The following is a 12,943-nucleotide window of genomic DNA, read 5'->3' as shown; positions in this document are numbered from 1 at the left end:
CAAGAGAACAACCCAAAGCACACTGCCAGATTAACCATGGGGTGGCTTCAAATGAAGAAAATTGATGTCCTTGAGTGGCCCAGTCCTGGCCTTTTCTCCTTGGAGCAGTGGAGGATGAGAACTGACCTGATAGATATGTATAAGATGCTGACAGGCGTTCATCGTGTGGATAGTCAGAGGCTTTTTCCCAGGGCTAAAATTGCTATCACGAGAGGGCACAGTTTTAAGGTGCTTGGAAGAAGGTACAGAGGAGATGTCAGGGGTAAGTTTTTTTCCGCAGAGTGATGAGTGTATGGAATGGGCTGCCAGTGACGGTGGTGGAGTTGAATAGGGTCTTTTAAGAGAATAGGGTACTTGGAGCTTAGAAAAATACTGGGCTGTGGGTAACTCTAGCTAATTGCTAAGGTAAGGACATATTCGGCACAGCTTTGTGAGCCTGTATTGAGCTGCAGGCTTTCTATGTTTTACCTCTGTATCTGTCATTGCAACTTTTCCCCATCATGCAGGTCCCCAACCTGCACTACCATAATAATGCCCAGGTCACTCCTGTTTCAGTTATTGGTAAGTTGGTTTATTATTGTCAGATGTATCATATGTGTATGGTGAAAAAGCATAGTGAAAAACTTGGTTTTGTAAGCCATCCATATAGATATTTTTATTACATCTGTGCCTGTGGTAGTGCAAGGGAAAACAATAGCAGAATGCAGAATAACGTGTTACAATGACAGAGGAAGTGTGGTGCCAGCAGACAATAAGATGCAAGGTAATTGTTGTTCAGTCGTTAAGTTGATTCTGACTCTTCCTGACCTCATGGACTCCTGCACCCAAGCCTTCTTGTTGGAAACTGCCTCTCTAAGATCCTCCAAGATCATACACATTGTCTGAGTAATAATATCTATCCATCGTAGCCTCTGCCATCCTCTCCTTCTTTTACCTTCTGTTTTACCTAACATGGGAGTCTTCTCCAAGGAATCCTGTCTTCTCATGATGTGGCCAAAATATTTCAGTCCTTTTCTGTTGATCAATGTCAAAAAAGCCAAATTAAATCTACTGTGATTCAATGTTAAAAACAATAAAACGTAAATCTCCGGGGAGTTGGGGTGAATACTTTTTGCAGGCACTGTATACAACTCTATCAAGTCACCTCTCTTCCTCCTTCGCTCGTCAGAGAAAAGCCTTAGCTCGTTTAACCTTTCCTCATTAGACATTCTCTCTAATCCGGCCAAAATTCTGGTAAATCTTCTCTGCACCTTCTCTAAAGCTTCCACAGCCTTTCTAAGATTGGGCGACCGGAGCTGAACACAGTGTGCTCTAACCAGAGTTTTAGCATTTCTTTTTCCCTTTTTTGCATTATATATGTATTTTATGTTTGTTAGTTTAGTAATTTCGTGTCGTTGAACAGTACTGCTGCCTCAAAACAAAAAAAAAATCACGTCCTACCAGACTGATGATAAAACAGATCCTAAGTCCGACCGCTGACTGCAATTTCGGGTGCCGTCACGGCGCATGCACAGTTTCAGCGCTATGGCTTCTTGCTGTACTCGGCTGCTGATGGGGTCTCGGATCGCAGCCGGTTGGCTGTTGGGTCCTGGGCCCAGATTTTACTCCGAGAAAGTGAGCCTGAAGGTTCTTTCCTCCTCGCCGATCCGAGATATTATCTACACTCAGGATCATGACAGTCTGAGAGAGTCGCTCCGGAAGGTAACGCGAGCTGCGGGTCCGACTTAACTGGGAGCCGCCTCCCGGACTCATTTTGACAGTGGCTGGTGACTGCATGGAATTGGTGCACACGCCGTCTGTCGAAACCTCCCGCTATCAGCCTTATCCTCAACTTTAACACTACCTCTTGTCATTCTTTAAACTGTAGTAAGTCCATTAGGACTTCGTAAACTTTCTGGAATAGGTTAGTGGTGACTTCCTGTATTTTAAAAGCTATGAAAGAGAGAGAAGGATTTAGTGTCCGGATTCCTGGAAAGCAGGATTGGTAGGTCAAAGTATCTGCCAATCGCACGAGGAAGAGGCAGTGGGTGAAACACACTTACAGTGAAATCACAGAGAGATTTGAAGATGTTGTTGAGTATTTTAATTCTGATCCCGCGAGGGAACTAAACGGTAATGTCAGCTATGAAGGTGTGGGACTTTAAGTGAGACTAATTGTGTGTGTGGAGAATTTTTGATGTTTCAGTCCATGACTCCGGTGTCTTGTGTCTGGTTAGTGACCCGGAAATGAGCTGGAAACTAATGAAAACTTGAGACTTTTGGTCACTTTTAATATTGAGTTTCGGACAATATTGGAAAAGTGGAAATGAGCAGTATTTATGAGGATTGAGATCCGATTCCAGGTTGAGCAGAATATTAGGCCTGGGTTGAGTTAGTGACCAGGAAGGAAATGGAAATTCAGTGAACAAATGAAATTATTTTCAAAATACTTTTGAAGAAATGTTGACATATTTTCACTTAATGATAGTCAAGCAGGTTGACAACACAAAAAAAGGTGTGGAAGATAAAGAACGTGACACCACCCATTTCAGCTTCTCTGCCAGTGTAATAATGGAGCCTGGGTCTGGCATGTTTATAGAAGAAAGTTGGCAAAAAAAAATCTGGTAATATATACAGTGGATTCTGGTTAATTGGGCCGTTGGTTATTCAGGGCAGCTGCTTCTTTAGAACAACCCTTATTTGGGACACTGTGTTACTTAATTGGGACAGAAGTCTGTGCCAACAATTTCTAACTAGAGTCAGACATGTGCACTTGTGTCGCCATTAGACAACACTGGGTTTCGAGCAAACTTTTTAAAAAGATTCAGTTGCGTGTATTTGTGTTCAAAAAGCAGCGTTTTTTTTTGTCACTGATAGTTGGTGAGAAATAGGCAGTAAGACAATTCAGAATTGTTTAGCTCACTGCAGTCTCAAACGTTCAGGCTTGGAGATGCTAGAAACAACTGTAGTGAAACTGAAACTATATTACTACTTTCACAAGTTAGGAATCACAAAGAATTTTAATGTATTGGCAATCATCTTGAATGTTATGAAAATGAAGATTTGGAGGATGCGATTGTCAAAAATTGTATGAAGGCAGTCTTTTATTTACACTAGGTATCTGTGCTGATTTTCATTTATTACAGTCGAGAACACTAGCCTATACTGTATACATCGATAACTGTTAAGGAACTAAGAGTTTTATAGTACTGTAGTAGTATTTGTAGTATTTGAATTTGTTCTGTACTTTATTTAAGTACATAATTTGTTACTCAGTTAAATTTAATTTGTATTTTTTTTATACTTCTTTAAACTATTTCCATGAAACTTTGGCTAATGGGGCAGCCGCTTAACTTGGCCAAAATGTACTGGTCTTGATCTGTCCCAGTTAACTGGAATCCACTGCATATAGAAATATAGAAAAATACCAAACATTGTAGAGCAAAGTTCAGATCATAACAAAGAAGTCTTTTTGATTATAGAAAGTCAGAATGTATCTGTATTTTCTGAAATAAATTATTTGAATTTATCACCGTGCACAGATCTGTTTTAAGGTTGCACAAACAAATTTGGTCGCATGTGGCTAAAATATTGTCAGGCACCTAATTAAGTTACTCTTCATATATGCTGGTGTCTGAACAGAATTTATGGCAATCAAGTCATGCATGTATTCAAAGGTAGAATCAAAATTAGCATTAGAAACATAGGAACTTCCTTTTTTTGTTTTGCAATAAAAAATATTGTTGACCAGTACTGTTGTCAGTTTGTTTATACAATACACCTTCAGTTATTTCTCTTGGAATTTGCAGTTGTGAACCAACTTGTGCTTTTTCTCTTTTGATGGTGCTCATCTTGAATCTCAGACTTTTTTCATTCCACTTCAGTGACTTGAGTAGGAAATTTATGCTGATGTGGCGAACTTCTAGGAAAATTCTTTTTGTTAGACTATACTACCTTCCAGAAGTCAGGATCACAATGATGTTTTGAAGAGTAGATCTGTTGTATCTGATGTTCTAAAGACATTTTATCCTTTAAGCATCATCACGTACACCACTGACAAAAGGCTGGAGGAGTACAGCAGGCCAGGTTGGCTCCCTCATCCTAATCAGTGTGGGCCAAGCATTGGTCCCTGTCATCATGCCAGCCAAATAAAGACCCATTTATTCGTATTCTGGTTCCTGTCTGTCATACCAATATGGTGAAATAAAACTTTGATAATCCACTATCCATATAATTGGAAATGCTGATGGTTTGGCATCTAGCTCAGCGGTCCCCAACCACCTGGCCGCGGACCGGTACCGGGCCGCAAAGCATACGATACCGGGCCGTGAGGAAAGATATGATTTGGCGATATGAGTTAGCTGCACCTTCCCTCATTCCCTGTCACGGCCACTGTTGAGCCATTACACATGCGAGGTCATTACCCGCGCGTCATCCATGTCAGCGCGGGAAGGAGATCAACTCCTCGAACTTGCAAATGACGGCGGGCTGGAAAGTCTGTTTGACATAACATCTCTGCCGGCATTCTGGATCAAAGTCAAGAGTAAAAATCCTGAGATAGCCACGAAGGCACTGAAAATGTTGCTTCCATTTCCAACATATCTCCGCAATGAATGCAACGAAAACTAATTTGTGGAATAGACTGGACATAAGGGACCCCCTTCGAGTATCGCTGTCTCCCATCACCCCTCGATCGGACCGTCTTGTTGCAGGGAAACAAGCCCAGGGCTCCCACTGATTCAGCGATATTGGTGTGTTGCAATGATTTTATATGTTCATACGGGGAAAATATGTGCTGTGTGTTTAATATCTAAACGTTACTTAAAATGTTATGATGCTATTGACTTATATAACCATTTAACAATTACAGCACGGAAACAGGCCATCTCGGCCCTTCTAGTCCGTGCCGAACGCTACTCTCACCTAGTCCCACCGACCTGCACTCAGCCCATAACCCTCCATTCCTTTCCTGTCTATATACCTATCCAATTTTTCTTTAAATGATAATATCGAACCTGCCTCTATCACTTCTACTGGAAGTTCGTTCAAAACTTACTTCAAGCTCCCCTGACAATTGACTTATCACTATATTCATGCGACGAAAATACGCGCTGTGTGTTTAATATTAAATTCGTTAGATAAACCCTTTTAGAAAGGAAATTGAGTGTATTAGCCACTTATCACCGATATTCCAGTCGTGATTAAGATGCCCCGAACAGAATAGCCAAAAACAGTTTGTAGAAAAAAACCGTGCACGCATGCGCGCTGGTGCCCGCGCAAGGCTTCATGGTCATTGTGGTCTTTCTCGGTAAACCCAGTGTATTTGACTGCTACTCTCGTCCGTTGGCAACCCTACCCCCCCCCCCCCCCGGTCGGCCGGTCCGCAAGAATATTGTCAATATGAAACCAGTCCGCAGTGCAAAAAAGGTTGGGGACCCCTGATCTAGCTCACCAGGTATGTTTGTTCACTTGTTAGGGTTACAATTACGGCACTTAGTGGAGTTAGATAAACTAGGCTGGAGACCCCTGTTTTCTCTCTAGCCCCTTTTGTAAGTAATGGGACTTTAATTTGGTACCTTCTTGAATGCCTTCTGCAAATCCAAATAGGCCACAGTTTCTGGTCCCTCTTGATCTACCCCATTTGTTACTCTTTAAACCTCTCTTAAATCCCCTAATACTGATTAATATACATTACCGATTGTTAAAAGAGATGGTCATGAAAATAACATGGGCATTGGTTGTCATTTTCCAAAATATACATTACAGAATAGGCCTTGGAGAAAGGTGAACAGCAATCTGTAATGTATATTAATCAGTTTTAGGGGATTTAAGAGAGGTTTAAAGAGTAACAAATAGGTAGATCAAGGGGGACCAGAAAATGTGGCCTATTTGGATTTGCAGAAGGCATTCAAGAAGGTATCAAGTTAAAGTTGTAGTACTAAATGCACTGGTTTGAGGATTTTCTATTGGCATGGATAGGTGAAGGACTAAGAAAATGAAGTTGGGATAAATGGGCCATTTCAGATCAGAGAGTGCTACAAGGTGAGTGCTAATGTGGGAGGTAGCGCTTCATTTGTTTAGAATCTATATCAACTAAAATGAGGTATTTTGGTCAAGAAGTTAAGGATCCAGTTACAAAGCAAGGTGTTGAGGCCCAGGCTTAGTTGTTTGAAGATGAGTTTACTTGGGACTTTGGTATTGAAGGCAGAACAGGAGTCAATAGTTGGTAGACTGACATAGGTTTCTTCATTATCCATATGTTCTAGAGATGAGTGTAGGGTCATCTGTCTTTTTAAAAGATTAATATTAATAATTTTCAACAGTCTTTCTAAAATACTTCATTTCAATCTGTCTCAAAACATTTATTAACAGTAAAACTATTAATACAACAGGACATCCTTTTTCTTTAAAAATGTCCATAATTATTGTTACTAATTCATTAATTAATGATAATCTCTGCTTAAAATTACCATGGCACACAATAGGATTTTTTTAGATTATCACCAGTTTGAGCACGTGTTGTAAACAGTTACTACCCCTGCTCTACAGACATGTAAGAAAATGTTCAACTTGTATTCCAGAGCCAGAGCCGAGCCAGCCCATTAAGTCAGTGAGCTAGAGTGAACAGACCAGTGCATATCTGAATTTTGGTTTCTTTCACATATGAAGCAATGGGCTTACGATCTTTCAGCCTGGTCCCACTGATTAACGCTGTCCTCTGAGAATGAAGGTCCACAAAATGAGTAAGGAGATTGTGGGCCATTTCCCATATTTCAGGAGTCACCTCTCAGCAAAGATGGACATTGATGAAATTTACCATCTTTAATAACAAATGACTAGTTAAGAAATCGAATAAAGCTTTGAATTCATCAAAATTAAATCTATTAAATTCTTTAAAACTATTTTAATATGTTGATCAATTGTTTTGACCAAAATGAAATGAAAAGTACAGTACAGTGCAGAAGTCTTAGGCACGTCCTGTATATATCGCTAGGGTGCCAAGACTTTTGCACAGTACTGTTTTTGTCAAGGTGGAGTGGAGAGTGAGTTTGTAAATCTCATGGGAGCAAGGGATGCCGGGGATAGTGAGGGTTGAGAGCCATGGGACAGGTGTGGGACAGGAGGCCAGTGGCACAGGTACGGACATACTTAGCCCTGAGATACCAGGCAAGGTCATTTGATTCCAAACAATTGGTTTTATTGATCATTGCAGAATGTCTCTCTGGTGCTTCTTGCTCTCTCTCGTCTCCCTTCCCCTTTTCCCAACCATGATTCCTCTCTCCCTGTCCCGTTTTCCCACTCTCAGTCCGCAGTAGAGACCCACATCAGAATCAGATTTATCATCATTCACATAGGTCATGAAATTTGTTTTTTTTTGGCAGCTTCAGTACAGTGCAATATATAAAATTACTGAAGTACTGTGCAAAAGCCTTAGGCACCCTAGCTCTATATAAAAATATAAAATATGTATACTGTATGTGCCTAATACTCTCCTGTATATTGTGTTGATGCCTTTTGTTTATGCAAAGTTGTTTGTAGTTTAAAGTTAAAGGCTATGATTCACTGCCACCTTTTGTAATCTGATTAGCTAAATAAATCAATCAGTACTTTTCCATCAGGTAATTCAGTATTATTTGTTATTCATCACTTCTCCATCTGTGGCCTGCCTTTGCCTTTTCCTATGTACATTGGCTAGAAGTAGGATTTAGTTTTAGCTTTGTTAATACAATTTTTAGATTTGGTGTTGTAATTAGTTTAAATTTATTACTGTGAAATGTTTTTAGAAGAACCCTTTTCAGGTAGCTTCATGGAATAGAAAGAGTTACATTTGTTTACATGTCTCAGTTGATGTCAAAATAGAAAGCTGAAAATTGCTTTCAGAACTCTAAGGTTCAAATTCAGTCAAGGCTTATCAATACTAAATTGTGCTTTTTCTATAATTTTGATTAGGTGGTGTGACCAAGTTCGATTCATTAGATTCGATATTGTAGAATTCTTTTATGAATAAATGTCCATAAATGAAAAAAGACAAGTCCTTGTTTGTTATAGCACTCATTATTGTTTTTATACTTCTGAGGTAGTAGATGTTTCCTGTTTCACTGTTGTTAGTAAACTATCAAAATACAAGTTGTTCCATTTTAAATTTAGGCTTTCATGCTAAAATGTTTGGTGTTGGAACTTGTGATTCAAAGTCTGTTTTAGTCTGTCAACACATGATCATGAAATAGGCCACCCCCACATTCTAGGAATTGTATTTCTAGAAAATGTGCCCTGCCATGATTTCTCAACATGGGAAGGCGCGTCACCTTGTGCATTGAGAAATGAGAGATGTGAAAGAATTTTGTGTTACTCACTTATTGTTTTATCCACACATGTTTCATGAGACTGAATTTCATTCTGCATCTCAAATTTTTGGGGAGTTGAGTTGTGAATTCTGTAAGAGTGAATTTCTGCACCCTGAATGGCCTTCTCGGGGTCACAATGTAATCCACAGATGAAAAATTGCTTGGCAAGTGTAAGATAACCAGACAAAGGTCAGATTTGTATATTATTGTTAGAGACTGCTATTAAAACTTTTTTCTTGATTGGATATAACTAAGTAAACTGTCATATTTTCCATGTCTACTGTGCACACTCACAGTAGGATATGAACACGTAAGATTTATTATTCCATCTCTTTGCTCCCTCTCCACCCCATAAAATGTTTGTGCATTGTAGTATGACCAGTCTATTGCATCTTTGCCTCGTTCACCATCTTCCAAGCTTAATATTGTTAGTAATTTTCAATTAATTAGTAGCAGTAAGAATGAAAACATTAGATTTATGCCGGGAATGTTCAGGTACCTCTCCTTTAATATGCCACCAGTTTGCAAATTTTGAGAGCATCTCTTATATTTTTGTTTTGTACCTATTGATCAATATCGTCACCATAGCCTCATGCGTGGAACTTTATGAATCACTTTCTAAAAATCCAAATATATCCACGGCATTCATGGTCACCATATGTTTGGTAATAAACACAATTTAAACAAGTTAGTCATGCATGATCTCCCACTTACAAATCTGTATTGAAGGTCCATGATTATTCATTCTTTATTGTAATGGCAATTAAGTTTTCTAATGCCATGAGGTGAAGAAGTCTATAATTATCTTCCATTATTGACAATGCTATCAATAGAAAGCAGTTTATACTGTTTGCTTTTTAATTTGTATATAGAATGGAAAATAATTGACGCAACATTTAAATAGTGGAGTTACTGCATAATGTATCACTTCCCTAAGAGTCCACAAAAACATTAAAAAAGGTAAGCATACTCCATCAATACTAGCTGATTAAGCTTGACTGATTAGAGCATGGGTGTTGATAATTCCTGGCAGATTGGTTTATTCCTGTATGTGTCAGGAACTTTCAAGTGTCGGCCATGGTTGTTCAGTAACATTCCTGTCTCTTGAATTGGGGACTAATAAGATCCAATACAACACATAACCATCTGAAATCTCTGTATTCACTGTGTTCTTCCCTCTATTTCATTTCTGGTTTGCTTTACTCCACCATTGGAATCAGACTGATGTGGCCCCAGTGCTTTAAATCAAAGTTCAAAGCAAATTTATTATCAAAGTGCATGTATGTCACCTTGTATAACCCTGAGTTTCATTTTCTGCTATAAACCTTTCCATTCCTTGAAAATACTCTCTAAAACTCCTTGACAAACCATTTTCAATTTGCTTGCTATCTCCAGTATGCTGTCATCAGTGAACAGTTATTTCTCTCAGCATGCAAGAGGGTTCATTTGCTCTGCAGCATCCGGTTCATTTCTTAGTACCTGGTGACATCTTTTTCCATCCTATTGTAGTTTATCCATGAAATGCCTTCCTTAAATACTGTGTTTCAAATTCACTAAGTGCACAGCATCCACTTCATGATGCTTTGTGGCAAAGTTTGCGGATGATACGAAGATAAGTAATGCTGAGGAACTAATGCAATTGCAGCAGCGCTTAGGCAAATTGGAAGAATGGGCAAGAAATGGCAGATGGAACACAGTGTTGGAAATGTATGATAATTCATTTTGGTATAAAGAACAATAGTGCAGACTATTGTGTAAATGGGGACAAAATTCAAACATCAGAGGTGCAAAGGGACTTGGGAGTCCTTGTGCAAGGTTAATTTACAGGTCGAGTCTGTGGTAAAGAAGGCAAATGCAATGCTGGCATTTATTTTGAGGCGAATAGAATATAAAAGCAAAGAGATAATGCTGCACCTTTATAAGAGACTAGTCAGACCAAAGAGTTGGAATATTGTCAACAGTTTTGGGCCCCACATCTCAAAGTATGTGTTGTCATTGGAGAGAGTCCAGAGGAGGTTCACAAGGATGATTCCAGGAATGAAGGGGTTAATATATGAGGAGTGTTTGGCAGCTTTGGGCCTGTCCTCACTAGAATTTAGAAAAATGTGTGGGGATCTCACTGAAATCTTCCGAATGTTGAAAAGACTAGATAGGGTGGATGTGGAGAGGATATTTCCTATGATGGGGTTATCCAAAAATAGAGGGCACGGCCTCAAAATTGAGGGGTGATCTTTTAGAACAGAGGTAAGGAGAATTTTTGTTTTTAGCCAGAGAGTAGTGAATCTGGAATGATCTGCCACAGACTGCAGTGGAGGCCAAGTCCGTGCATATATTTAAAGCAAAAGTTGATTGCTTCCTGATCAATCAGGGCATCAAAAGGTATGGTGAGAAGGCAGGTGCATGGGGTCGAGTGGGATCCAGACTCAGCCATGATGGAATCACAGAAAAGGCTGAATGGTCTAATTCTGCTCCTCTGTCTTATAGTTTATGGATAAGGGAATCTTTATAGAAACCTGCAAAGTTCAAGAAGTACTGGACAGATTAGACATAAAAAGGACGTTCCTATTGGTCCGAGTGACCAGGACTGTGGTTACAATCTAAGGTTGAGAGGTAAGCCATTTAATACCACAAAAAGAGAAACTTCTCACAGAGTGGTAAGTTTGTGAAAATCCTTGTGACAGAAAATAGTTGAAGTCAAATCATTAAAACACATTCAAGAAGATGCTGTGTATTTTTCTAAGGATTAAGGGATATGTGGAGTTAACTGAATAGGGTGTAGAATTTGGATGATCAGTCCTGATCATATCAAATGACAGAACAGGCTCAAAAGACTGAATAGCCTAGTCTTATTTTTCTGTTTTCATGGTTGAGAGACTTTGAGGAAAATGGCTGTCTTGGATGAGGTGTTAATGTGAGGCCCATATCAGATCCTCATGGGTTAGGCTACAGGAGTAAACCCCAAGGAAAACCCAGAGTTGGAGCCCCCAAGGCAGCCAGCATTGTTCAGTGCTGACTGGCAATTCCTATAATGTCACTGGTGCCAAATTGTATTGGTCTGTGCTGTTCCTTTTAATTCATGAGTTAGAGAGGGGGTTCCTGCTGCACGGGCAACAGCTTTCACTCCATATCATATTGCTCTGGTTTGCGTACCACCTAGACAGCTAGGACACATTATCTATAGTCAACACCGATCAATGGAGGGCCTCAGAAGCAGTCTAAAATTCTCCCCTTGGGATCCAGCTCCAACCTGATTTTCCCTATCAACCTGCATATCGAAATTCCCCATAACTATCATAACATTGCTCTTATTACATGCCTTTTCTATTTCCCATTGAAATTTACAGTATATCCCAAATCCTGGCTACTTGTTCTGGGGCCTCTATATAACTCTCATTAGGATCTTTTTACCCTTACAGCTTCATAACTTTACCCACAAGGATGCTGCACCTTCCGGTCCTATGTCACCTCTTTCTAAGGATTGGATTTCACTTTTTACCAACAAAGCCACCCTCACCATCTGCCTATCAGCTGATTGACAATGGTTGCAGGGGTCAGTACTGGGACTGCTTGTTCTGGTTTATCAGCCCCGACACAGTAGATCAAGGAATAGTTAAATATACTCACGATCATCCATGATGCTGGGGAGATCATTGATGACAGTTTTAGTGAACACGGAAGGCACAGGCTACAGATAGATGGGTAACCATCAGGAAAAGTAAGAGAATGGTAGCTAATGCAGTGGCAATTCCCTTCACTAATAGATATACCTTTTTGTATACTGTTGGGGTTTGACATTTCAGAGCTCAGCAACAGTAGCTAAGTCAGTGGCACCACTACGGCTGTTGAAGAAAAGAAGGAAAAGATGAAGCCAGACAGTGATACTGATAGAATGGGTGTAGTTAGGTGTTTCTGTGACCATACTTGAAACTCCAGGATGATCTGCTGCCTCCTTCGTGCCCAGATCAAGGTGGCTTGCAACAATACAGGACGTTTTGAGTGGGGAGCGTGAACAGCCAGAGATCATAGTTCCTACTGGTACCAGTGACGTAAGTGGGACGGGAATAAAGGAATCTTTATAGAAACCTGCAAAGTTCAAGAAGGACTGGATAGATTAGACATAAAAAGGATGTTCCTATTGGCTAGAGTGACCAGGACTGAGGTCAGTCTGCAAAGTGATTTTAGAGGTTAAGGACAAAGTTAAAAAGCAGGACACACAGGGTTGTAATCTCAGGGCTATAATCTGTGCCAAGTGCTTGTGAGATGAGAAATAGATGGTGTAGTTCAATTTGTGGTGCAGGAGTAAGAGCTTCCAATTTATGCTTCATTGGACTCTGTTTCAGAACAAGTGGGACTTGTACAATCAAGGTGGTTTGCATGTGAACTGCAAAGGAACTAATGTCCTCACCAGGTTTGCTAGAGCTACCCAGAAAGGCTTAAACTAGAGTTAGAGGGGATGGGAACAACAGCAACAGTGCAATAAGTGCTAGGGTTCAAGGCAAGAAAGATGGCATAACAAGAAAGACTGAAAGGAAGGGCAGTAAGGGCCAGGCTAATAAACATGGTGGGAGTAATGAGCTGCAATGCATTTAATTCAACACTAAGAGTACTTATGGCTAAGG

The 12,943-nt window shown here is 40.0% G+C and overlaps 1 protein-coding gene across 2 annotated transcripts in view; it reads left to right on the top strand.

The window, feature by feature from the left end:
* Positions 1-1,488: 1,488 nt before the first annotated feature.
* The window catches only part of zgc:85777 (uncharacterized protein LOC405871 homolog), a 49,189-nt gene continuing 37,734 nt past the window's right edge, over positions 1,489-12,943 (top strand). The window contains exon 1 of one of the 2 annotated variants that reach the window (XM_063043830.1): positions 1,489-1,701. In XM_063043830.1, the coding sequence (XP_062899900.1) occupies positions 1,507-1,701 (195 nt within the window). In that variant the 5' untranslated portion in view covers positions 1,489-1,506. Of the gene's footprint in view, positions 1,702-4,519; positions 4,731-12,943 lie in introns of those variants that run through there. The other variant, XM_063043831.1, reaches the window with a different exon arrangement.

This window comes from Mobula hypostoma, chromosome 3 (assembly GCF_963921235.1).
Source record: "Mobula hypostoma chromosome 3, sMobHyp1.1, whole genome shotgun sequence".
NCBI classification, from domain to species: domain Eukaryota; kingdom Metazoa; phylum Chordata; class Chondrichthyes; order Myliobatiformes; family Myliobatidae; genus Mobula; species Mobula hypostoma.
The sequence above is the reverse complement of the archived record's forward strand: the minus strand, read 5'-3'. Positions and strand labels throughout refer to the sequence as shown.